Source organism: Chiloscyllium plagiosum, unplaced genomic scaffold, assembly GCF_037043375.1.
Source record: "Chiloscyllium plagiosum isolate Xiang-an unplaced genomic scaffold, Cpla_swu_hap1 HiC_scaffold_6, whole genome shotgun sequence".
Taxonomy (NCBI): Eukaryota; Metazoa; Chordata; class Chondrichthyes; order Orectolobiformes; family Hemiscylliidae; genus Chiloscyllium; species Chiloscyllium plagiosum.
In genome coordinates this window covers 122,624,698-122,650,680 of record NW_028270144.1, presented here as the reverse complement: position 1 = coordinate 122,650,680, position 25,983 = coordinate 122,624,698, and the positions used below count along the sequence as shown (strand labels likewise).

General features: G+C 43.9%; 1 protein-coding gene across 1 annotated transcript in view; it reads right to left on the bottom strand.

Moving 5' to 3' along the window:
- The window catches only part of clns1a (chloride channel, nucleotide-sensitive, 1A), a 44,162-nt gene that overhangs the window by 6,472 nt on the left and 11,707 nt on the right, over positions 1-25,983 (bottom strand). Inside the window, exons 2-6 of the mRNA XM_043692423.2 lie at positions 24,964-25,100; positions 21,028-21,147; positions 19,410-19,535; positions 7,182-7,355; positions 1,909-1,975 (exon numbers count right to left, since the gene is read on the bottom strand). Coding sequence (XP_043548358.2) covers positions 1,909-1,975; positions 7,182-7,355; positions 19,410-19,535; positions 21,028-21,147; positions 24,964-25,100 — 624 coding nt within the window. The remainder of the gene's footprint in view (positions 1-1,908; positions 1,976-7,181; positions 7,356-19,409; positions 19,536-21,027; positions 21,148-24,963; positions 25,101-25,983) is intronic.

Below are 25,983 nucleotides of genomic sequence, written 5' to 3'. Positions count from 1 at the left end.
ACCTTTGCCATCAACTACTACCCTCTGTCTTCTTCCAGCCAGCCAACTCCTAATCCAAACCTCCAACTCACCCTCAATGCCATACCTCCGTATTTTTTGCAGTAGTCTACCATGGGGAACCTTATCAAACGCCTTACTAAAATCCATATACACATCTACTGCTTTCCCCTCGTCCACCTCCTTAGTCACCTTCTCAAAGAATTCAATAAGGTTTGTGAGGCACGACCTGCCCTTCACAAAACCATGCTGACTATCCTTGATCACATTATTCCTATCCAGATGTTCATAAATCCTATCCCTTACAATTCTTGAACAAGGGAACCACATTTGCTAGCCTCCAATCTTCTGGCACTACTCCTGTAGACAACGAGGACATAAAAATCAAGGCCAATGGCTCTACAATCTCCTCCCTTGCTTCCCAGAGAATCCTAGGATAAATGCCATTAGGCCCAGGGGACTTATGTATTTTCACCCTTTCCAGAATTTCCAACACCTCTTCTCTACATACCTCAAAGCCATCCATTCTACTTAATTGTGACTCAGTACTCACATTGACAACAATGTCCTGTTCCTAGTAAGCTCTAGTAAGATTTTCTTGTACCTATACTCAAACCCTATTGCAATTAAAACCAACATACAATGTGCCCTATCTTGCATTCTGCATTTGCATGCTTGCTTTATACAAGGAGTGTACAAGAACACCAGATTCCCTTCATACATCAATGTTTCCTAATTCATCATCATTTAAAAAAAATACTCTGCCACTGATAACTTCATATTTGCCCACTGACTCAACTGGTTTAAATTGCCTTGAAGCCTCTTTATATTTTGTGTCATCACAAACTAGAGAACGTTACACTCTATTTCCTCAAAAATCTTTTATATATATTTTGAATTGTTGGGGCCGAAGCACTGACCTCTAGGGTACCGATCCTGGTGACTCTCAGCCTTCCACTCTGAAACCAGCCAATTTATTTGTACTTGGTTTTAGCTTGCTAACCAAGTCTCAATCCATATTACCACAAGCCCCATTTGCTTTGATTTTGCACAATAACCTCGTGTGGGATTTTATCAAAAGCTTTCTGAAGCTCCAAAAACATATCCGCTGGCTCTCCTTCATTTATTTGTACCACTTTAGATCTTCAAAAAAAAACTCAAGTAGGTTTGACAATCACATCTCTCTTTTAATAAATCTCTGCTGACTTTGTTATACTGTTCTTTTATTAAGCGCCGTGTTATTACATCCTTTATAACAGACGCAATCACTTCATCCACTACTGATGCTATGTTGACTGGTCTGTAATTCCCAATTTTCTCCCTCCCCTCTTTTCTAAGAATTTGCCACCCTCTAGTCTGCCAGCACAGTCTGAAGTTGAAAGCAAGTATTCTTACAGAGAACACTAAGCCTGCATGACTTTTGGGATTGGTTTTGCTTATTTGAGGATGTCAGACAGGAGATTTCCAAAGTCTTTCTCCCTTTTTAGTCTCTTCCAGACGATTATGTGGTTGCTGGGGGAGGAAGTAGAAAGCATTTAGTCACGATGCTCCCATCATCAGCATAAATTGGCTGGTTTCAGAGTGGAAGGCTGAGAGTCACCAGGATCGGTACCCTAGAGGTCAGTGCTTCGGCCCCAACAATTCAAAATATATATAAAAGATTTTTGAGGAAATAGAGTGTAACGTTCTCTAGTTTGTGATGACACAAAATATAAAGAGAGCATAGAGCAAGGTCCAAATTTGTGGACCAGCTGCTTGTTTTTGTTTTGAAAAGATGTTCCAACTGATCTACAAATTTCAGCTAATCAACGAACATTCTCGTTCAAGAGCCTTTCCTTAAATTCCCACAACAGGTTTATTATACAACCCAAGGAATGCTGTACTTGATTAGACCGTTCAATCAGCACTTACCAGTGCTCAACGTCAGCATCATCAAACTGTCCGGCTTCCACTGGAGCAACATCCACCTCCATCCCATCTGCAAAGAGATATTACAATTAGATCCAAAGTTTCACAGGGCTGCACTGATTTCACATCAGCTACGGTAGCAATCCAGAGCTGCTCCAAGTGCTATTTTTGCACATTAGACCAAGGCCCTATTTGTCTAGAGACTTGGTTCTGATTTAATAGCCTGTATTTATCCTTCAAACAGCACAGTTCTGCTTGCACAGCAACATCGTGCACACATTGGTTGTCACATCATTCCAGAGCTCGCGCCCTAACAACTGAAAGCATGGTGCAGCAATTAAAATCGGGAGAGCTTAGCAACCCTACACTAAAGAAGCACAGCTACCTCAGAGGGCTGTGGAATTGGAGGAGATTACAAACAGAGGCAACAGAAAGATTTGAAATTTATTTAGATAATTGATCAGAATATTTTATTGTGGACAAAGATTGCAGCGAAGCAAGGACTAAGTTTACCACCACCCTCTCAGGAGGGATTAAAGACAACAATATATACTGGCCTAGCCAGTGACATCGATAAAACAGATCTGAAACATTTAAAATAGATATTACTGGAAGAGAGTCGATATCAAGTCAGCCAGTACAGGGATTATATGGGAACTCTGAGTTAAGCAGAATATTTTATGACCTTCAATTCATCCAGATGGACTGTGGGAAACCTCTCAGCAGTAACTTTGAACAACCAAGTATAGAGGTAACACAGGAACGAAAGAGAAGTTGAATGACAAGGGTGAAGCAAATGGAATCCTGGCATTTATTCCAAAGGACTGGATTATAAATGTAATGTTGTTACAATTATATAAGGCGCTGGTGGGACCACACCTACAGTACTGTCCAGTCTTGGTTTCCTTACTTGAGGATGTGGTGGCACTGGAGGCAATTCAGGGGAGGTTCACTAGGTTGACCCCAGGGATGAAAGGGCTGTCATACGGAGAGCAGTTGAAGAGCTTGAGCTTCCATTCGCTGGAATTCAGAAGAATTAAGGTGGATCTGATTGAGGTATAGAAAATGCTAAAGGGGCTTGATAAGGGGGACGTTGAACAGTCGTTCTCCCTTGTGGGACAGTCTTGTTCAAGAGATCATTGATATAGAATCATAGAGATTGAGAGGAGGTAGGCTCCAAACCGAGAGGAGGAGGAACTACTTCTCTCAGAGGGTTGTAGATCTGTGGAACTCTCTGCCCCAGACTGCAATGGAGGCAGAATCAAATCAAAAGATTCAAAAAGAAACAAAGGTTTCTGATGAAAAGAAGGATAAAAGGCTATGGGGTGCAGGCAGGAAGGGCTGAATTGCCTGCACCCGCTCCTAATTCCTACGTTATGTCAGGCAATGTTAGAGGTGGAATTTGGTGGTGTTAGTGATAGTGTGTACAATCTATAGTTTACTAATGACTAGGCTTCAAAACATTCACTGGTTGTTAAGTGCTTTGTGATGTTTAAAGGTTGTAATAAGTGCTACATTAGCACAAACTACTTAAATCCACAAATAACATTCTTAAGCTTAGCCCCACACATTAGTGAAATCTTAAAATAGCTATTGCTTTTCAAGAGCACAAAAACTTCCATAAAACCATAGAAACATTACAACACAGAAACATCATGTCTATGTTGGCTGAATAAACTAGCCATCCAATCTAGTACCTGGTCTGGAGCCTTGCAGCCTACAGCACTTCAGGTGCAGATCCAGACTTCTTTTTAAAGAGTTCAAGGTTTCCATCTCAACTACGAAACTGGGCAACAAATTCCATACACCCACCACCTTTAGGATTAAACGGTTTTCCTCACGTCGCCACTAGTTCTTCAACCAATCAGTATAAATCTTCCCACAAGAGCTTAGCGAATAGATACCGTCATTGATATTTCAATAACTTCGTCAAATATGATTCATGTTCTGTCCCCCATGTTAACTCATCATGAGGAACGTTTAATGAACAGTGGTTACATAAATGTTCCCCAGAAACTGGAGTGTAGTAAAAGACTAAAAGAAGGGAAGAAATTCTCTGAGAGGATAGACCAATTCAGTCAGAATCTCTTGTAATATTTAAGCAGTCTTTAGATACTCACTTCCAGTTACACAGCCTTTAGGGCTATAGGCCAAGCGCTAAAATGAGATTAGTGTAGTCAGATCTTTGTTGACTGGCACAGATGTGATGGGCCAAATAGCCTCCTTCTGTGTGTTACAAATGCTTGTGAATTAATAATTGTGACTCATCATCCAGTACATAAAGTCAACAAGTCTAGGCTGCATTCAGAGTAAAACTCCACAAAGGTACTAAATTAACTCTTCCACTGCCATAATCCTTAAATGACAGCAAGATGATCTTGGAACACAGAACTTAGAAACAGGATTTTCCATTTAGTCCTTTGACCTTGATCTACCAATCATTAAAATCATGGCTGACATGTTTGTTGTCTTTACAACTGACACCAGGAATCCCTTGCTGACATAATTGAAGAAGAAATCTGGAATTCTCTCTCCCAGAAAGCTGTGATGCTGGAGATTAAATGGATTTTTCGTGACTGAAATTGATGAGTTTTTTTTTTAAATTTAGGCAGTATGTAGTTGGAGATGGAAATGTGTTGCTGGAAAAGCGCAGCAGGTCAGGCAGCATCTAGGGAACAGGAGAATCGACGTTTCGGGCATTAGCCCTTCTTCAGGAGGGCTAATGCACGAAACGTCGATTCTCCTGTTCCCTAGATGCTGCCTGACCTGCTGCGCTTTTCCAGCAACACATTTCCATCTCTGATCTCCAGCATCTGCAGACCTCACTTTCTCCTCCAGTATGAAGTTGGAGGTGATCTAACTGAATAGTGGTGATCAGGCTCGAGGGACTGAGTATCGCATTTCAATTCCTAATAAGCATTATTTAGATCATTGCTTGATCTGACACACTCCTGGTGGTTAATACTTTGTACTTCCAGTTCCCTGTGGCTCCCATGTTCAAAATATACTGACAGACCTCACTTTAGATCAGCATGATGAGTATTCCAAAGGCATTTGGTTACTTCAGGGTGAATAAGAAAAAGGTTTCCATTTACAGAAATAAAGAACAGTAGGGAGAAAGCACAGTTTGTGTTACAGTTTAACCTTGGCTCAGCACTTGTAACTGGCATGAAGCTGGCAGACAGACAGCAAAGGTCAGCAACATCCATAATCAAATTTACCTCACCGTTATTACACCCAGCTCAATAGCTTCACAATGGATCTAACAAGGAACAAACTAAAACATAAAGCCTCATCACACCAACAGTGGGATATTCTTGCTTTAACACATACCTTTGAAGGAGAAAAGGACAATCAAAGCTGCAGCTGCTTCGATGACTAAAGATTGAGAGATCTCAATGAAACACAAAAACGAGGCTTATGAAAAAAAGTTCAAAATACAGCACAAAATCATACCAAATACAGAGTGTGCAGTAGGGGACTGAAGAGGAGAAAATTGGGGCAAAGAACTTGACTGAAAAAAGATTAGCAATAATCATGGGGACACTAGTGTATTGCGCCAACTTAGAGTAGTGAAAGAACTGTGTTCTTTGATGAAGTAACAGTCAACCAGTAGATTTCACAGGTATGAAGGCAGTAAAAACAGGTTACGTGGTTAGCAGTGAGATGCAGCAGTCACACAGACAATTATGGGTTTGGTATAGGGTTACAATACACTTGGCATGTGATAAAATACATTCCACAAGAAATAGCGTGTCACAGGTAACTCCCCCAAATAATCTATATCGGTGCATTTTTATGTACAATATACGAGCAGAGACTGCAAAACATGCACAGTGAAATCAGGATCTTTCTTTCTTTGATGCTTCTTTAAATCCCCATCCCATGCCATGTCACTAATGCTATATACTCATCCCATTCCTATCGATACTCACGTTATCTCCATGTCACCCGTTCTACCACCTCCATCTTATTCCATTCCTCCCATGCCATTTACAACCCTGAACTACTCACTCGGAAGTTAGATTATATTCAAAAAGGGAAAAATATGCAGAGATAACTGGATAGAGCAGGATTAAAGTGGTAACAAATTAGATTACTATTTTAGAAAACTAGAACTCACATGATGTGCCGAAAGATAACAATCCATAAAGGTAGTGCAGTGCCTGTTGTATATATGTTTCAATATCAACTGATAAAGCTCCATGTAATAGACATATTACTAAAATTAAAGCTCATGTAATTAAAAAGACATGGACAGCAAGGATATATGAATTTAGCTGAGAAATAGAAAGCAGAATGTTTTGCTTAATGGTTATTTTTCCAGACTGACTGGGTATAAACAGTGTTGCACGACAGCCACAGCTCTTTTCAATTTATATTAATGATCTGAACTTGGAGATCCAGCCATAATGATATTAACAATAATAGAAATTACTGGAAAGGTCAGCAGGTCTGGCAGCATCTATGGAAAGACATTGGAGTTAACATTTCAGGTCCAGTGACTCTTCCTCAGAACTGTTGGCAGCTTGGGCTGGACGGGGCGGGGCAGGGGGGGAAATGTTGGTGGTGGTAAAGGAGTAACTGACAAGTAGGAATAAAGCCCAACAAATAATGATCCGGCTAGGAGGGTGAATAGCTATTAATAGTGTTAGTGGCTAACAATGGATTGCGTGTAATAGCAGACTGTGATGACAATGCCTGGAGTGTGGGGGTTGGGGTAAGGACATAGGAGAAGCTCAAACCCTAAAATTGGTGCACTTGATAGAGTCCAGAATGCTGTAGAGTTCCCTAGTGGAAAATTAAGTGCTGTTCTTCCAGCTTGCGGGGAGCTTTGTTGGAGCACTGCATCAAGGCTGAGAGAGCGGTGTTGGCTAGGGTGCTGAGGAATAATATTAATTGTCCAGTTACCATCAAAACATACATGGACATAGAAACCCTCACCTCGTGTTGCTCAATTTCTGCAGCCACATTAACATTATACCATTTATTTGTCTCGCCCCATCTCATTCTTTCTTCTAATTATATCATTTTTTTTTTGCATTAAATTTCACATCTACCCATTTCAGCAGTTCTCCAAAGTCCTCCTTGTCTCCTCACTGATTGCATTTTAAGGCTTTGTAATTGCCTGCCCATTTTAAGTTGATGTGCCCATCCCATACACACCCTAAGCTTCATTCTGAAGTGTCATATTGGATGTGATGCTACCAGACACAGATTTCAACCACTATTTTTTAAAATAGAGAATTAAGCTTAAAAAAGCCGAGATACTTCACCTTCATTGTCAATTGAAGATTCGGTCCGCACACCAGCCATATGAAAGGCCTGCTGACTGACTGACTGAGCTAACATGCCTTCAAGTCTTTGCAGAGTTGCCTGTCCTTCAGGGTTCAAATGGGAGAAGCCTTCTTCATATGTGTAGAAGGTGGGAACATCTCCTTGTCCTCGCTCTGTTGGAAATGAAGGCAAAATTGGATGATTGGCTTTCAAAAGGGCAACAAGCTTCAGTAAAAGCAGCGTAGCAAATGCTGAATGGAGTAAAAGCCCAAATAGTCAGCAGGCTCTTTTATTATTTTGGGCATTTAATTTAGATAAACGCAAGGTGTCACATTTTGGTCAGGCAAACCAAAGCAGGACTTACACCGTCAATGGTAGGGTCCTGGGGAGGAGTGCTGAGCAGGATTACTGAGCAAAGAGACCCAAGGGTGCAGGCACTTGAAAGTGGAGTCATAGGGAGACGGGGTGATGAAGGTGGTGTTAGGCACACTTGCTGTTATTGGTCAGAATACTGAGTCAAGGAGTAGGGACGTCATTTGTGGCTGTACAGGACATCGGTGAAGCCACTTTTAGAATACGGAGTACAATTTTAATCATCCAGCCATTGGAAGGATATTGATAAACTTGAGAGGGTGCAGAAAAGATTTACATGGATGCTGCCGGGACTGGAAGGTTTGAGTTATAGGGAGGGGCAGAATAGGCTGGGACTTATTTCCCTGGAGCATTGGGAGGCCGAGGAGTGACCTTATAGAGGTTTATAAAATCATGAGCGGCAGGGATAGTGCCAACAGACAATACCTTTTAACAAGGGTGAGGGAGACCAAAACTATTGGGCACAGGTTTAAGGTGAGAGATGAAAGATTTAAAAATGATCTGAGGGCGACCTTCTTATGCAGAGAGTGGTGCATATCTGCTATGAGCTGCCATGCACAGTGGCACAGTGGTTAGCACTGCTGCCTCACAGCGCCTGAGACCCGGGTTCATTTCCCGCCTCAGGGGACTGACTGTGTGGAGTTTGCACATTCTCCCTGTGTCTGCGTGGGTTTCCTCCGGGTGCTCCGGTTTCCTCCCACAATCCCAAAGATGTACAGGTTAGGTGAATTGACCATGTTAAATTGCCCGTAGAGTTAGGTAATGGGTAAATATAGGGGTATGGGTGGGTTGCGCTTCGGCGGGTCGGTGAGGACTTGTTGGGCCGAAGGGCCTGTTTCCACACTGTAATGTAATGGTGGGCGGCACGGTGGTTAGCACTGCTGCCTCACAGCGCCAGAGACCCGGGTTCAATACCCGCCTCAGGCGACTGACTGTGTGGAGTTTGCATGTTCTCCCCGTGTCTGCGTGGGTTTCCTCCGGGTGCTCCGGTTTCCTCCCACAGTCCAAAGATGTGCAGGTCAGGTGAATTGGCCATGCTAAATTGCCCGTAGTGTTAGGTAAGGGGTAAATGTAGGGGTATGGGTGGGTTGCGCTTCGGCGGGGCGGTGTGGACTTGTTGGGCCGAAGGGCCTGTTTCCACATTGTAAGTAATCTAATCTAATCTAGAAAGTCGTGGAGGTGGGTACAATTTCAACATTTAAAAGGCATCTGGACAGGTATAGGATTAGGAAGGGTTTAGAGGGATATGGGCCAAATGCTAGCAAATGGGACTAGATCAGATTGGGGTATCTAGTTGAAGCAGACAAATTGGACCAAAGGGACCGTTGCCATGCTATGTGACTCTGACTCTAAAAATAAATTGGTTTTGTCAATGATGTGCAATTACATGTAACATCCTTACAGGAAGCTGCCAATTCTAAATCAATGTGGAAACTGTCCAACATGCAGCGCAGTGTCAGTCAATGGGAACCTTTACTTTTCTTCATTCTTATATTGGATGTAAGCATTTCTGGAAAGGCAAGCATTCGTTGCCCACCCCTAGTTGCCTTTGAAATGATTAGCCCTCTGTACCATTTCACAAGGCTGTTAAGTCTTGGAGTCATAAAGATGTATAGCACAGAAACAGACTCTTCAGTCCTACTTGTCTATGCCTAAATTAGATATCCTAAATTAATCTAGTCTCATCTGCCAGCATTTGGCCCATATCCCTCTAAACCCTTCCAATTCATGCACCCATCCAGTGCCTTTTAAATGTTGTAATTGTACCAGCTTCCAATTCCTCTGGTAGCACATTCCATCCACATACCACCCTCTGCAGGAAAATGTTGCCCTTCAATTCCCTTTTAAATCTTTCCTCTCTGACCTTAAGCCCATGCTCTCTGGTTTTGGACTCTTCTTCTACCCCTCCCCCCTACTCACCACCCTGGGGAAAAGACCTTGCGTATTTATCCTATTCTTGCCCCTCAATTTTATAAACCTCTATAAGGTCACCCCTCAGCCTCTGACACTCCAGGGAAAATAGCCCCAGCCTATTCAGCCTCAGCCTCTCCCTATTGCTCAAACCCTCCAACCTTGGATACATCCTTGTAAACCTTTTCTGCACTCTTTCAGGTTTCACAACATCCTTCCTACAGCTGGGAGACAAGAATTGCACGCAGTGTTCCAAAAGTGGCCGAACCAATGTCCTGTAATGCTACAACATGACCACCTGTACTCTATGCACTGATCAGTAAAGGCAAGCATACCAAACAACCGCATTGCTATAGATTTGGAATCACATGTAGATCAGACCCAGACAAGGATGGCAGATTTCTTATCCTACAGGACCTAAGTGAACCAAAAAAATTAATGATCGTTTGCAAGATCATCATTACTAGGACGAACTTTTACAATTTAGATTTTATTGATTCAATTTAAATTCCATTGGCGAGATTTGATGTTCCTACAGCCCTAACCTGAGCCTCTGGGTTAATAGACCAGATACATTTACACTACGCCACAATCACCTGCCCCATGTAGCTAATTCTAGATAACAGACTGGAGACTGTTTCAACAGCAAAGTGACTGCACAGAATTACGTCTTCAAATCATGATAGAGATATTTCTCTGATCTGTTAATTTTGTCTGCAAAATTAAGGCTTCTTTCTTTACTCAAAACCAGTCTGAAGACTCTGTATTTAGCTTATCATCAAAGATTACAACACTCAGTCCACTGAGCCTCTAGTGGTTTTATCAGACAGCTATCCAATAAGCCTCACGCTGTAGCTCAGAAAGTTTTCTCAAGTACATGTTCAATTCCACATTGAAAGTTAGTTCTGAATATTTTGTTATCCTCTCTGCTACGGAATTCCTGATCACAACAATTTGAGGAAAGGATATCCTCATTGCCCATCTGGTTCTTTTGTGAATATCTTAGATTTGAGAGAACAGGAGATAGGGTGACTGTTTTAAACACTACTATGGAAGCAGTATGAACAAGCCATATAAGTCACTGGGGTTGACACTAACTGTTTCGAATTGCACAAAGATTAGGAATTTCTACTGGCAAGAAACTACCAGAGAATAACCGTTTCTGATCAAACACTGCCACCTTGTGGTTGAAATCACAGTGAAAGCAAAAACCATGCAGTCACTGGAACCTCAGCAAAGTATCAAAAATGAAAATTAAGAGCAAAATACACCAGTTAGACCTTGAGATATTGAATAAGATCATACCTGATCTCTATTCTCTCAATGTTAAAAAAACTGACTCAGCCTCTACAGCGAGGTGCAGATGCTGGAGATTAGAGTCGAGAAAGTGGTGCTGGAAAAACACAGCAGGTCAGGCAGCATCCCAGGAGCAGAAAACTCTACATTCTCAGCAAAGGCCCTTCATCAGGAATGGGGCTGAGCGCCAAGGGGATGGTGAGATAAAACGGAAGGAGGGAGTGGGTGGGAAGGGGTGGAGAGTAGCTCAGAGCGCGATAGATAGATGAGACGGGACAAATCGGGATAGGTCAGAGAGGAGGGTGGATGGGATAGGTGGGAAGGAAGATGGATACGTCATGAGGGCGGTGATGAGTTGAAAGGGTGGAACTTGGATAAGATGGGGGAGGGGAAATGAGGAAACTGGTGAAATCCACATTGATGGCGTGTGGTTGGAGGGTCCCAAGGCGGAAGACGAGGCGTTCTTCCCCCAGGCATCAGGTGGTTAGGGAGTGAAGTGTTCGGCCACAGGACGGTGGGATTGGTTGGTGCAGGTGTCCCAAAGACATTCTCTGAACCGCTCTGCAAATAGACATCCTGTCTCCAATGTAGAGGAGACCGCATCGGGAGCAATGGATACAGTAAATGACACGTGTGGAAGTGCAGGTAAAACTCTGATGGATGTGGAAGGCTCCTTTGGGGCCTTGGACGGAGGCGAGGGGAAAGGTATGAACCCAAGTCTGCAATTCCTGCGGTGGCAGGGGAAGGTGCTGAGAGGGGACGGTGAGTTGTTGTTGGTGATGGTGGTGAGGCATGGACCTGACAAGGGAGTCATGGAGGGAATGGTCTTTACGGAAATGGATAGTGGTGGGGAGGGAAATAGATCTCTGATGGTGGGGTCCATTTGTAGGTGGTGGAAATAGCGAAGGATGAGGCAATATATACGGATGCTATTGGGGTGGGAGGGGAGGACTGGGGGGGGTTCTGTCCTTGCTAAGGCATGGGATTCGAGGGCAGAGGTGCGGGAAGTGGATGAGATGTGCTGGAAGGCATCATCAACCATGAGGGAGGGGAAATTGTGGTCTTTAAAGGAGGAGGAGGCCATCTAGTGTGTTCTGTGGTGGAAATGGTCGACACCCCCCCACCAAGTTACCCTCTCCATCCGGCACCTTCCCCAGCCACGGTAGGAAATGCACAACCTGCGCCCACACATTCTCTTCTCCCTTCACCTCCGTCCAAGGCCCCAAAGGAGCGTTCCACATGCATGAGAGTGTTCTCTGCATTTCTACACTTCATTTACTGTATCCATTGCTCCTGATGTGGTTGCCTCTACATTGTGGAGACAGGACGCCTACTCACGGGGCACTTCAAAGAACATCTACAGGACACACGCACCAACCAACCCCACCATCCCACGGCCGAACGCTTCAACACCCCCTCCCACTCTGCCAAGGACATGCAGTTCCGGGGTCGTCTCCATTGCCACTCTCTTACCACCTGACGCCTCGGGACCCTCCAACCACAGGGCATCAATGTGGATTTCACCAGTTTCCTCATTTCCTCTCCACCCACTTTATCCTAGTTCCAACCTTACAATTCGGTACTGCCCTCATGAGGTTGCCCTTAAACCTGATGGAGAAAGCTTCATAGACATCATGTTACATTCCATGGCTGCAGATTTAAAACTAAAGGCAAAACATTTGTTCTTCTCCAACGTTGCTACTCCTGCCAGGAGATCTGTTGTCACTATACTGCACTTATGCCATTCTCATTCATCCACTTATATATTGTCTGACCAAGTTCCAAGCCCAATTCTGAAGGTGATGCAACGGTGATGTATTTCCAAGTCAGGGTAGTGAATAGTGTGGTGGAGAACCTACAGAGGCTGGTCTTCCCATGTACCTGCTGCCCTTGGCCTCCATAAGAAATGGGAATAGCAGATCATTTGACTGGCTCCACCTTTCAATAGGATCATGGTTGATCCGATATTTCTTATGTCCACTTTCCTGCATTTTCCCCAATCCTTGATTCCTCCATTGATGATGAATCTATTTATTAAATATATACAAAGACACTGCCTCAGTTCTCTGTAGCAAGGAGTTCTAAAGACACAACCTTCAAAGAAGAAATTCCTCATCTCAGTCAAGATCGAAGCTGTCATGGCTCTGCCATTCAGAAGGATTATGGCTGATCTGACCATGGACCCAGCTCCACTTCCCTGCCTGCTCTACATAACCCCCAAATCACCAATATTCCAAACATCTCTCTGACTCAGCTTTGGTGCTTTCTGAGACTCAGCTTTCATGGCTGTTTGGGATAAAAAACACCAAAGCTTCCTGACCTTCTGAGGGAAGAAACTTCTCATCTTAAGTTCTAATCCTGAATTCTGACTTCATATGGTAAATATTCTCAATGATACACAACTGTCTGCATTCGCTGACATTTTTAACAGCTTGGAGTTATTTGGGAAATTAATTTGCTAATGAGCAGCAGTTTGTGTTTAGTAAGAAAATCGATGAGTACCAAACATTGCTGTTAAAAGTATTCTTACTTCAAAAGAGGAAATCACACTCTTGCAGATTGACAAGTCCTGCAATCTTGTTTTTTGGCAAAGGCAGGCTTTTTAAAAAGAATTGTATGAAGTAAAAACATCCAAATATTCTTTAAAAACACAATTATCCAATCATTATTCAAGGTGCTCTCATCCATGTTCCACAGTTATGAACAATTGTTCTCTCCCTGCCCCATCCTTAAATCCCTGGCTGCTCAATAGTGAAGTACTGTTGCAATGTGGTGGTACTCAGCCTGGACTACCCAGCTAGCTTTGGGCTTTTGGTTTGGATGAATGCTGCCTGAGGGACAAAAGAACTTAAAAACAGAATTCAGTGTCCCCTTGGTTAAACACAGTGCCGGGATCATCACCCCACTCCCAAGTCACTTTAACAACAACTGGTCAGTTTTCTTCCTGTAATATTTGTATCTTTGTGGACCATACATTGGCAAACTGAGATGATTATTATAAAACTACGCTGCCATTCAAAATCTTTGATACAGACAGTCAGAACTCAGAGCAATGGGTTGAGGCAGAAAGCCAGGCAGCCCTGCAAGGGGACAAAGAAGAAAAAAGAAATCAATCTCGTCAACAGCACGACAGTCAGTAAAAGCTGCCAATAGTTCACCACATAACCCACTCACTCAGAAACAACAGTTGGTGTTGTCTCTTGCCTGATTGGAATTCCTCCCTCAATTGAGCTTTCATTGAACTTGCTAGCAAAACATCCATTGTGCTCTAAACTGCAGACAAACCCAAGACCAACAAAAAAGGAACGGTGATGAAAAACAAAAACAAGAGGGACAAAAGGTACTGGGGATTAAGGGACAATCTAACAGTGAACCATGAAGCAATCTGCATGCCTCCAAGTTCCTGTCTAGAACTGGAGCTGCTGCCTTCATATTTTTACCAACCCCCCCCCCCCCCCCCCCAACATCTATTTTGACATGTATTGTTCAGTTTTCCATAACATTAGTTTGCAGTTGTCCCTTAAAGATGCCTGCTGCGTATTTCTAGAACTTTGTTTCTAGATGTCACTTAAAAATTGGCTTTGTGGAAGTTATTTGTTTGACTGCAGTTCTCCAACCAGCTCCCCACTGGAGGCTAACCCACTGAATACAGGCCAGACAGCAGACTCTTACTGACCAACTCATCAGATGTGCCACATTGGCAGAGTGAACTCAGGCACCGTGGAAAATACTGAACTTCCGAGAGAAACTCACTTTCGGAGTGAATGAGGGAATGGTCTTTGTAATTGGTGCCTTTGCTCTTGCCTCACTATCCACTGCTGGCTGAAAATTCAGCCTTTGGGCAAAACTCTGCTATAACCAAGGTGGACAATGGACAACATTGGTTGCAGATATAACACACCAGGCAGACAGGTCTGCATTTCTGTAGCATTTTATATCCATACAGAGTTATGGTGGCAAATCAGGAAACTTGGCAGCCAATTAACAGATTGCCAACTTCCAGAAAGAGCAACACAGGTGAGAGGGCTACCCCTTGAGCTACAGTTGAATGTGGCAGAGTGGAAAGGGTGACAGAAAGACCCATAACCCCAACTACTTTGTGTAATTTACTGCCACAGTGCAGCACATGCATTGCAACACAGCTCACATTTGAAATCCAAAGGACAATTAAAAACCCTTTTAAAGGTTTCAGCAAATGATAGTCCAAAATGTAACAAGCCAAAATGTAACAAGTCCAAAATGAGTGGGAGCAGCGGCCGAGTAAAGGCGAACCCGGGAGACTACAGCTAAGGTAAAACAGTTTGTTTCAAAATTACTTACCTGTAGCGGGCAGCGGTGTTTTTTATTCTCTCTTCACAAAAAGAGCGGGAGCAGCAGAGGAAGTGACGGCAAACAGAGGGGCAGCCGGGAAGGAGAACTGTGAGTATAAATACTCACCCTTTAATCACCAACGGTCATTTGAGTGGGAGCAGCGGAAGTGAGGTTGGAGCGCATAGCTGGGCGGGAAGGTAAGTGATTAGTATTTGAGTGGGTGTGTTCTAGAACTCAGGTAAGTGACTCAGTGTTATTGACTCAGTGTTCTTGTTTTTGGAGAAAGTGTACAGTCATGGCAGCGCAGGCGGTGAAATGTTCCTCCTGCAGGATGTTTGAGGTAGGGGTGACCACCGATACTCCTGCCGACTTCGTCTGCAGGAAATGCAGTCAGATCCTGATCCTCACCGAACGAGTTAGGGAACAGGAACTGGAGTTGGATGAAGTGAGGATTATTCGAGAGGCTGAGAGGGTGATTGATAGAAGCTACAGGGACATAGTTACGCCGGAGAACAGAGGTAGCTGGGTAACAGTTAGAGGTGGGAAGGGGAAGAAGCAGGCAGTGCAGGGTTCCCCTCTGGTCGTTCCCCTAAAAAATAAATATACAGCTTTGGAAACTGTTGGGGGGGACAGCGTTGCAGGTGTAAGCTGCAGTGAAGGGGTCTGTGGCTCTAAGACTCAGAAGGGAAAGGGGGAGAGGAGGAGAGCGCTAGTTATAGGGGACTCTCTAGTTAGAGGGACGGACAGGCGGTTCTGTGGACATGGGCGAGACTCACGGATGGTTTGTTGCCTCCCGGGTGCTAGGGTCCGAGACGTCTCAGACCGTGTCTTCAGAATCCTTAAGGGGGAGGGTGTGCAGCCAGAAGTCGTGGTGCACATTGGCACCAACGACATAGGTAGGAAGAGGGGTGGGGAGGTCATTCAAGAGCTCAAGGAGTTAGGCTGGAAGCTAAAAGCTAGGACAGACAGAGTCGTCATCTCTGGGTTGTTGCCGGTGCCACGTGACAGTGAGGCAAAGAATAGGGAGAGAGTGCAGTTGAACACGTGGCTGCAAGGCTGGTGTAGGAGGGAGGGCTTCAGATATTTGGACAATTGGACTGCATTCTGGGGAAGGTGGGACCTGTACAAACAGGACGGGTTGCACCTGAACCAGAAGGGCACCAATATCCTGGGGGTAGGTTTGCTAGCACTCTTCGGGGGGGGTTTAAACTAATTTGGCAGGGGGATGGGATCCGGACTTGTAGTCCAGCAAGTAGGTTAGCTGTTTGTCAGGATGCCCAAGACTGTAGGGAGGCTGTGGAGAAGGTAGCACTGACAGGGACTACTTGCGGACACAGATGGGCTCAAGTGCGTATACTTCAACGCAAGGAGTATCAGAAATAAGGTGGGTGAACTTAAGGCGTGGATCGGTACCTGGGACTACGAGGTTGTGGCCATCACGGAAACATGGATAGATGTGGGACAGGAATGGCTGTTGGAGGTTCCTGGTTACAGGTGTTTCAGTAAGATTAGGGAGGGTGGGAAAAAAGGAGGGGGGGTGGCATTGCTAATTAGAAATGGTATAACGGCTGCAGAAAGGAAGTTTGAAGGGGATCTGCCTCTGGAGGTAGTATGGGCTGAAGTCAGAAATAGGAAAGGTGCAGTCACCTTGTTGGGTGTTTACTATAGGCCCCCCAATAGCAGCAGAGATGTGGAGAAACAGATTGGGAAACAGATTTTGGAAAGGTGCAGAAGCCACAGGGTCGTAGTCATGGGCGACTTCAACTTCCCAAATATTGATTGGAAGCTCTTTAGATCAAGTAGATTGGATGGGGCGGTGTTTGTGCAGTGTGTCCAGGAAGCTTTTCTAACGCAGTATGTAGATTGTCCAACCAGAGGGGAGGCCATATTGGATTTGGTACTCGGTAATGAACCGGGACAAGTGGTGGGCTTGTTAGTGGGTGAACATTTTGGTGATGGTGACCACAATTCTGTGACTTTCACCTTGGTTATGGAGAGAGATAGGTGCGCACAACAGGGTAGATTTGGGGGAAGGGAAATTACGATGCTGTAAGGCAGGATTTGAGGAGCATACGTTGGGAGCATAGGCTGTCAGGGAAGGATGTGGTGGAAATGTGGAACTTTTTCAAAGAGCAGATACGACGTGTCCATGATACGTACGTACCTATCAGGCAGGAAAGAAATGGTCGTGTGAGGGAGCCTTGGTTGACGAGAGAGGTTGAATGTCTGGTAAAGAGGAAGAAGGAGGCTTACATAAGGTTGAGGAAACAGGATTCAGACAGAGCAGTGGAGGGATACAGGATAGCCAGAAGGGACCTGAAGAAAGGGATTAGGAGAGCTAAGAGAGGGCATGAAAAATCCTTGGCGGATAGGATCAAGGATAACCCCAAGGCATTTTATGCGTATGTGAGAAACCTGAGAATGACGAGAACGAGGGTAGGTCCGATCAAGGACAGTAGTGGGAGACTGTGTATTGAGTCGGAAGAGATAGGAGAGGTCTTGAACAAGTACTTCTCTTCAGTATTTACGAACGAGAGGGACCGTATTGTAGAAGAGGAGAGTGTGAAATGGACTGGTAAGCTAGAAGAGATACCTGTTAGGAAGGAAGATGTGTTGGACATTTTGAACAACTTGAGGATAGACAAGTCCCCCGGGCCTGACGGGATATATCCTAGGATTATGTGGGAAGCAAGAGAGGAAATTGCAGTACCGTTGGCAATGATCTTCTCGTCTTCACTGGCAACGGGGGTGGTACCAGGGGACTGGAGAGTAGCGGATGTTGTGCCCCTGTTCAAAAAAGGGAATAGGGATAACCCCGGGAATTACAGGCCTGTTAGTCTTACTTCTGTGGTAGGCAAAGTAATGGAAAGGGTACTGAGGGATAGGATTTATGAGTATCTGGAAAGACACTGCTTGATTAGGGACAGCCAGCACGGATTTGTGAAGGGTAGGTCTTGCCTTACAAGTCTTATTGAATTCTTCGAGGTGGTGACCAAGCATGTGGATGAGGGAAGAGCAGTGGATGTAGTGTACATGGATTTTAGTAAGGCATTTGATAAGGTTCCCCATGGTAGGCTTATGCGGAAAGTCAGGAGGCATGGGATAGAGGGAAATTTGGCCAATTGGATAGAAAACTGGCTAACCGGTCGAAGGCAGAGAGTGGTGGTAGATGGTAAATATTCAGCCTGGAGCCCAGTTACAAGTGGAGTTCCGCAGGGATCAGTTCTGGGTCCTCTGCTGTTTGTAATTTTTATTAATGACTTAGATGAGGGAGTCGAAGGGTGGGTCAGTAAATTTGCAGATGATACGAAGATAGGTGGAGTTGTGGACAGTGAGGAGGGCTGTTGTCGGCTGCAGAGGGACTTAGATATGATGCAGAGCTGGGCTGCGGAGTGGCAGATGGAGTTCAACCCTGCCAAGTGTGAGGTTGTCCATTTTGGAAGAACAAATAAGAATGCGGAATACAGGGTTAATGGTAGGGTTCTTAGTCAGGTGGAGGAACAGAGGGATCTTGGGGGTCTATGTACATAGATCTTTGAAGGTTGCCACTCAGGTGGATAGAGTTTGTAAGAAGGCCTATGGAGTATTATCGTTCATTAGCAGAGGGATTGAATTCAAGAGTCGTGAAGTGATGTTGCAGCTGTACAGGACTTTGGTTAGGCCACAGTTGGAGTACTGTGTGCAGTTCTGGTCGCCTCACTTTAGGAAAGATGTGGAAGCTTTGGAGAGGGTGCAGAGAAGATTTACCAGGATGTTGCCTGGAATGGAGAGGAAGTCGTACGAGGATAGGTTGAGAGTTCTCGGCCTTTTCTCGTTGGAACGGCGAAGGATGAGGGGTGACTTGATAGAGGTTTATAAGATGATCAGAGGAATAGATAGAGTAGACAGTCAGAAACTTTTTCCCCGGGTACAACAGAGTGTTACAAGGGGACATAAATTTAAGGTGAAGGGTGGAAGGTATAGGGGAGATGTCAGGGGTGGGTTCTTTACCCAGAGAGTGGTGGGGGCATGGAATGCGCTGCCCGTGGGAGTGGTAGAGTCGGAATCATTGGCGACCTTTAAGCGGCATTTGGATAGGTACATGGATGGGTACTTAATCTAGGTTAGAAGTTCGGCACAACATCGTGGGCCGAAGGGCCTGTTCTGTGCTGTATTGTTCTATGTTCTAAGCCTCCATAATACAGCACTGGCTACAAACATGAGACAAGGCTAAACAATAAGTTGCATCCTACCAGGTTTTTGTTCTTTAAATCCTCATAAATGACAAGTCAGAGAAAATTATACTTCTGGTTCGATTACTAAAATACCTGGTTTTCTTGAAGGAAGTATTTACTTACCATGTGCCTCCACGTCATACTCCTCTCCCTCCTCGTCATCCTCTTCAAAATCATTCTCAGAGTCAGTGTCATCTGGGTCAGGGTGTAGGGCTTGGCAGTCACACATTGCAGTAAACATCGGCTCCACTGCAAAGGAACAGTAAATAGTTTGCATTTACATGGAACCTTTCAGCACTTCTCAAAGCGTGTTACATCCAATTAAGTACTTCAGGAACCACAGCAGTCAACTCGCACACAGCATAGTCCAAGGTACACCAGTGTGACAATGACAAGCTAATGGCTCATTGAAATAAAGACAAAAGAAAATGTTGGAGAAATTCAACAGATCTGGCAGCAACGGAGGGAAACAGTGCTAACGTTTTAACCTGACATGTTAACTCTGTATCTCTCCGCAGATGCTTCTTGCTCTGTATGAATCTATGACTTGAGTATTTCCGACATTTTTTTAAAAATTTTGGATTTCTACCATCTGCAATATTTTACTTTTGTATTAGTTATCTCGTTGTCCAGTTTGTTTCTCTTTGTGTAACTCTATTTGGCAGACTAGCTGTTCGATCTTTGCCTAGTTAATGATAGTATCTATATTTAAAAGTTCTTAATCAGCTAGAAAAATAATTTGGGAAGACATGGGAATGTAAAATACATTCTATAAATGCAATTTCTTTGTAATAGACATTTTTAAAGTTGTGATTAGCTAATGATAGAGTAAGCACATAAAGGCAAATTTCTCCATTTCAGGAGTTATGGACTTGCAGGCATCCATTGAAAATGGTAGCACAAGTCAACCAAAGAATTAGGAGATATTTATTTTATGTGGAGGCTTGAAGAATAGAGCGCTTTGCTGCAGAGACTGATCAGGACAAATATCACCACATACTTTAATTTTAGGATGCGAAGCAGAGGTATAGGAATATGAGGAGAGACCATGGTAGAGGGACGAGTTGAAAATATGCCGTTAAAGAACAAGCGCAGACACAATGGACTGGGCAGCACAGTTGCTCAGTGGTTAGCATTGCTGCCGCACAGCACCAGGGTCCCAGGTTCGATTCCAGCCTCGGGTGACTGTCTGCGTGGAGTTTGCATATTCTCCCCGTGTCTGTGTGGGTTTCCTCCCACAGTCCAAAGATGTGCAAGTCAGGTGAATTAGCCATGCTAAATTGCCCATAGTGTCAGATGCATTAGTTAGAGGGGAAATGGGTCTGGGTGGGTTACTCTTTGGAGGGTCGGTGTGGACTGGTTGGGCCAAAGGGCCTGTGTCCACACTGTAGGAAATCTAATCAAAGGGATTTAAAGCAGCTAAAAGATTGGAAAAACAATGTAAAAAATAAAGTTAAGCTCTTGACCACATAGCAGGGCAGAGGTGGGTAAGACTGGTTCAAACTGGTGACAAGCCTGTTTAGGGGATGTGGCAGAAAGACTTCTCCATATAGGATGGACATCAAAAGGAATGGGGTAAAAGACCTCAAAGAAAGAGAAAATCAGCAGGCCTGTAGCATACGCAACTCAGCAGGCCTGTAGCATACATGGCAAGAAAGAGAGAATTAATGTTTCGAGTCCGATGTGACTCATCTTCAGAATTGGAAAAAGAAAAGGGCTTTTGCTCCAACTTTATACTCACGTGCTGATTTATCCAGTGGCACAAACCGAACCTCTGTGATTGGATCAGTATCATCATCATCTTCGACCTCCTCCCCATCAGGTGCCTTTTCATCCATGTTTGCTTCTTTACATTCCTCAGCTGCATGCAAAGTAAGCACCATTATTTTAAAGGTTTCACTGTTTTAACAATTGTTTTTATGATCAAATTTGACAAACTGAAACTGTAAACAGCTGGAATCCATTTAGTAGGTCATGAGGACAGGTCAATATTTTAGCTAATGACTTTTGTGGGGTGTGTGGAAGGTTATTGATCCGAAGTACTGACCCAACTTGACTTCTTTTTAATAAAAATGTTTGTCAAGGAAGAGGAAGCAAACAAAAACAAATTGCTGGCAAAAGTCAGCAGGTTTGGTAGCATCTGTGGAGAGAAAGTTGAGTTAATTTCTCTGTTCTCTGAAGAAGGGTCAGTGGACCTGAAAAGTTAACATTGCTTTCTCGCCACAGAATCTGCCGGATTTGCTTAGTCTTTCCAATAATTTCTATTTTTGCTTCTGATTTCCAGCATCCACAGTTCTTTGAGTTTTTTTGTCGAGAAAGCAGATGGTATGATGGAGAAGTTTCCTCAGGGATGTTCAATCTGTGAACGTTTGGTGCCCATAGCGTACATAACATGGAGTTACGTATCCCACTTTATGCATCTGATGAAATTTACAAATTTTCACAAGCTTGAGACATTACGAAGAGTTGTATAGCCAATGAAGAGCTTTCTATCATTGTAGGATAGGTGGTGCATAACCTGCACACACAAGATCCCATCAAAACTGGAGCATGAACAAATCTTTCAACAAATCAAAACTGTTCCACCGCTAAATGAAATCATAGCTGAACTATGGCTTCAGTTCCACTTTCCTGTCTTCTCCCTTATTAATCTGTCAAACTCTGCTTGAATACATCGAGTGTCGCACCCTTCACTGTTGTCCAAGAAGGAGAATTCTCAGGACTCAGCCCTTTGAGAAAGGGATTCCTACGCATTTCCTCATTAAGTGGGAGACCTCCTACTTTTAAGTGATGGTCCTTAGTTCTAGGTTGTCCCATAAAAGGGAACATTCGCCCAGCAGCTACCCTGTTAAATCTCCTCAGAGCTTCCCATTCTTTTATACTCTGATAAGGATAAGTCCAACTTGCTCAACCATTCCCCATCAACCCCTTTGTAGTGATTGGAACCAGGTGGATCTCATTGACTAAGATTCCTGATTGTGGCTGTTAACCTGGGCCAATGAGGAAGGCCAGGCTGACAAAAAACAAACGGGGATTATGGGATTTGAGGTTTGTCCTCATCTCCCTGTAAAATGGTTGAATGGCCCCAATGGTTTGGGGCCTAGTTTTGCTGTTCCTCTCCCTTGTAAAATTGCTGTCTCTTGTGTACAGCTGTAAATGTTTTTTGTAAACTGTAATTTGTTTAATAAAATTAAAAAAATTAAAAAAAACAAACGGGGATTAAGAGCACTGCTTGTCACTGGCCATTCGGGTGTTTCCTTTCTTCCTGGTGGTGGAAATTTGAATAAAGATTCATACACCTTGTGTCTCTCACCTGCAAAAAAAAAAGAACTGGAGTGTCAGACATCCTGTTCACTCTGACAGCTGGCTCTGAGGGAGCTGGATTCAGTGTCAAGGCCTTTCCATGTGTAAATAAAAGGAGATTGCTGACAGGACTCTGTGGAGTTATCTCACATCACTGTCTTAAATGTGCCCTTTTTCTGAGATTATGCCCTCATTTCCTCGACTTTCCCACAAGGGGAAACAATCTTTTCTGCATCTACAAAGTTCATATATTATCAAACTTTGAAAAGTAGAGTTGCCATGATCCGTTCACTGAAAGGGATGAATCCCAAGGTCTGCAATAGGAAGACTCCTGCTCGTACAGAGAGTCTTCAGCAAACGGAGATTCTGAGAGGACAGCTCTCATGATGTAAGGTATACAATGTGCAGAAGAATTCTACCTCGATTGGTTCTTTAAAAAAAAACAAATAGGGATTAAGAGCACAGCTTGTCACTGGCCATTCGGGTGTTTCCTTTCTTCCTGGTGGTGGAAATTGAATAAAGATTTGTGCACCTTATGTCTTTCACTGTCTCACACCCGCACACACACAACATGGGTGCTGGGGAAAAAATAAGCACTCCCGCAGTTAGGCGGTGGTGTGGAAATTTTTTTCTTTTAAAATAAATAAATAAATAGGAGTGAATGCAGAAAATAAAGCAAACGGGAATTAAGAGCACAGCTTGTCACTGGCCACTCGGGTATTTGCTTTCTTCCTGGTGGTGGAAATTTGAGTAAAGAATTGTGCAACTTGTGTCTCACACCTGTACACGCACATCAAGCATGTTGGGGGGGAAAAAGAAAAAAAGTCGGGGGTTAAGAGCATTGCTTGTCACTGGCCACTCGAGTATGTGCTTTCTTCCTGGTGGTGGAAACTTAATAAAGATTGGTGCACCTTGTGTCTCTCACTCTCACAACCACACACACACACACACACACAACATGGGTGCTGGGGAAAAAAATAAGCACTACCACGGTTAGGCAGTAGTGTGGGGGTTATCAAAAGTAAAAATTTTAAAAAAAGGAGAAAACATTTTTTAAAAAACAGGAGCGTCAAAGGTTCTGTTCACTCTTTAAAAAAAAAAGGAAAAAAAAACATGAGTATCAAAGATTCTATTCACTCAGAGCTGCCTCCGAGGGAGCTGGACCAGTGTGTGGAAGGACTCTCCTTTGTTTGTATCAAGAGGAGAGGTCAAACCCTGACCTAGCTGCCCACATCCAGTGTGCTCTGCGGCGGAGAAGGAGGAAAAAAAGAAAAATACAAACGGGGATTAAGATCATTGCTTGTCACTGGCCACTTGGGTGTTTCCTTTATTCCTGGTGGTGGAAACTGAATAAAGATTCGTGCACCTTGTGTCTTTCACCTGCACACACACAACATGGGTGCTGGGGAATAAATAAGCACTACTGCTGTTAGGCAGTAGTGTGGGTAAAAGAAAACACACGGGTATTAAGAGCACTGCTAATCACTGGCCACTTAGCTGTTTCCTTTCTTCCTGATGGTGGAAACTGAATAAAGATTTGTACACCTGTTGTCTTTCACTGTGTCTCACACCCGTACATACACACATCACGAGTGCTGAGGAAATTTTAAACACCATTGCTATTAGGAGGTAGTGTGGGGGAGACAGAGGAAAAAAATAACCAGGAGATTTAGAGTCTCCTCAGTTTAGGACACTGAAAAAAAAAGAAAAAATACAACAGGGGATTAAGGGCACTGCTCGTCCCTGGCCACTCAGGTGTTTCCTTTCTTTCTGGTGGTGGAATATAAATAAAGCTTTATACATGTTGTTTTTCACTGTGTCTGACACCTGCACAAGAAAAACCTACAGGGGATTCTCCTCAGTTAAGAGACTGACTCTGAGCTGGCTAGCCACAGCCAGTGTACGGTGCACATGTAAACAGAGGGTGACTTGGCGATGGGATACTGGCCTCCATGAAGTTATTTCACCCTTGATCCCAGGAATCAGTGTGGATTATTAGATTTAGAGTTTACTCACCAGTGCGATACCAGTGCCACTAGACACATGATCCACACCAGGTGATTGGACAAATTAGAAAGGTAGACTTAAATCAGACGAGGCCAGTTACGTTTCAAGGATGAGAATGTCAGGGCTCCAAAACTGCACACCCAATGGGACGGAAGTTGGAAATTGCTAGGCTAGAAAGCCTTCTCCAGTCTGAAACGTCATCACAGCAGGAGGGAAGATGCGTTAAGCTGCAACTCTCACCATGTTCAAACATCGAGAATTGTTCAGAACAATTACTGGAATCCTGTCACTGAATTCTAAAGACAAAGTTACCAAATATTCCCCCCCCTCCCCCAGCCCGATTAAAAAAAACAAAGACGAGTCTCACCTCCTAACTTGGCATTCACCATCACATACAAGTGCTCCTGTGGATAGACAGTCACATCTCTAGACACAGCATGTAAGCTAATGGTTGGATATTCCAAAGAAAATCCCATTCCAGACCCATCAAACCAAGACAGTCGGCTGAAAAATCAGAATAAAATAGAATTTTAAAATAAGGGCAGGTGTGTTGATCCAACAGGTTGCACAGAGAAGTACAGCAAGCAAATGTTTCTACAAAGAAAACCTAAGGAGTGTTCAAAGTTAGTGTCAGGTTTTACAGTGATTCCATAAATCAACAAGTTACAAGTTTATGACTCGAGGTTTTGGAAGTAACAAACTATGAGAACAGAATAATGTTACTATTTTCCTGAAAGGGCAAACTATTACCTCTGAGTTAATGCACATTAGGGAGATGAAAGTTTAATGGTATTATTCCTGGATTAGTAATCCAGAGACCCGGGCAATGTTCTCGAGACCTGGGAGTGAATCCTACCATAGCTCAGTTGGTAACATTCTTGCCTCCAAGTCAGAAGTTTGAAAGTTCAAAGTTCCATTCGAGGACTTGAGCATACGTCTAGGTTGAAATGGGTACTGCAGATGCTGGAGATTAGAGTCAAGATTAGAGTGGTGCTCGAAAAGCACAGTCGGTCAGGCAGCATCCGCGGAGCAGGAAAATTGATGTTTTGGGCAAAAGACCTCCTGACCTGCTGTGCTTTTCCAGCACCACTCTAATCTTGACCTACATCTAGGTTGACATTCCAAGTACAGTGCTGAAGAAGTGCGGCACTATCAGAAGTGTCACTTGTTGGTTGAGGTGTTAAGTTAAGTAAAGACCAGTCTGTCCTCTCAGGTGGGCATGTGATTGCAGGACACTATTTTGAAGAGGAGCAGGGACTGAACCCCAATGTCCTGGTCTCAACAACAGGACAAAAATAAATCATACTGAAGAGCAGATTGCTGTTTGTGGGAGCTTGCTGCAATTTTCTCAATTCCATATTTTCTATATCTTGCAAGACATTAAACA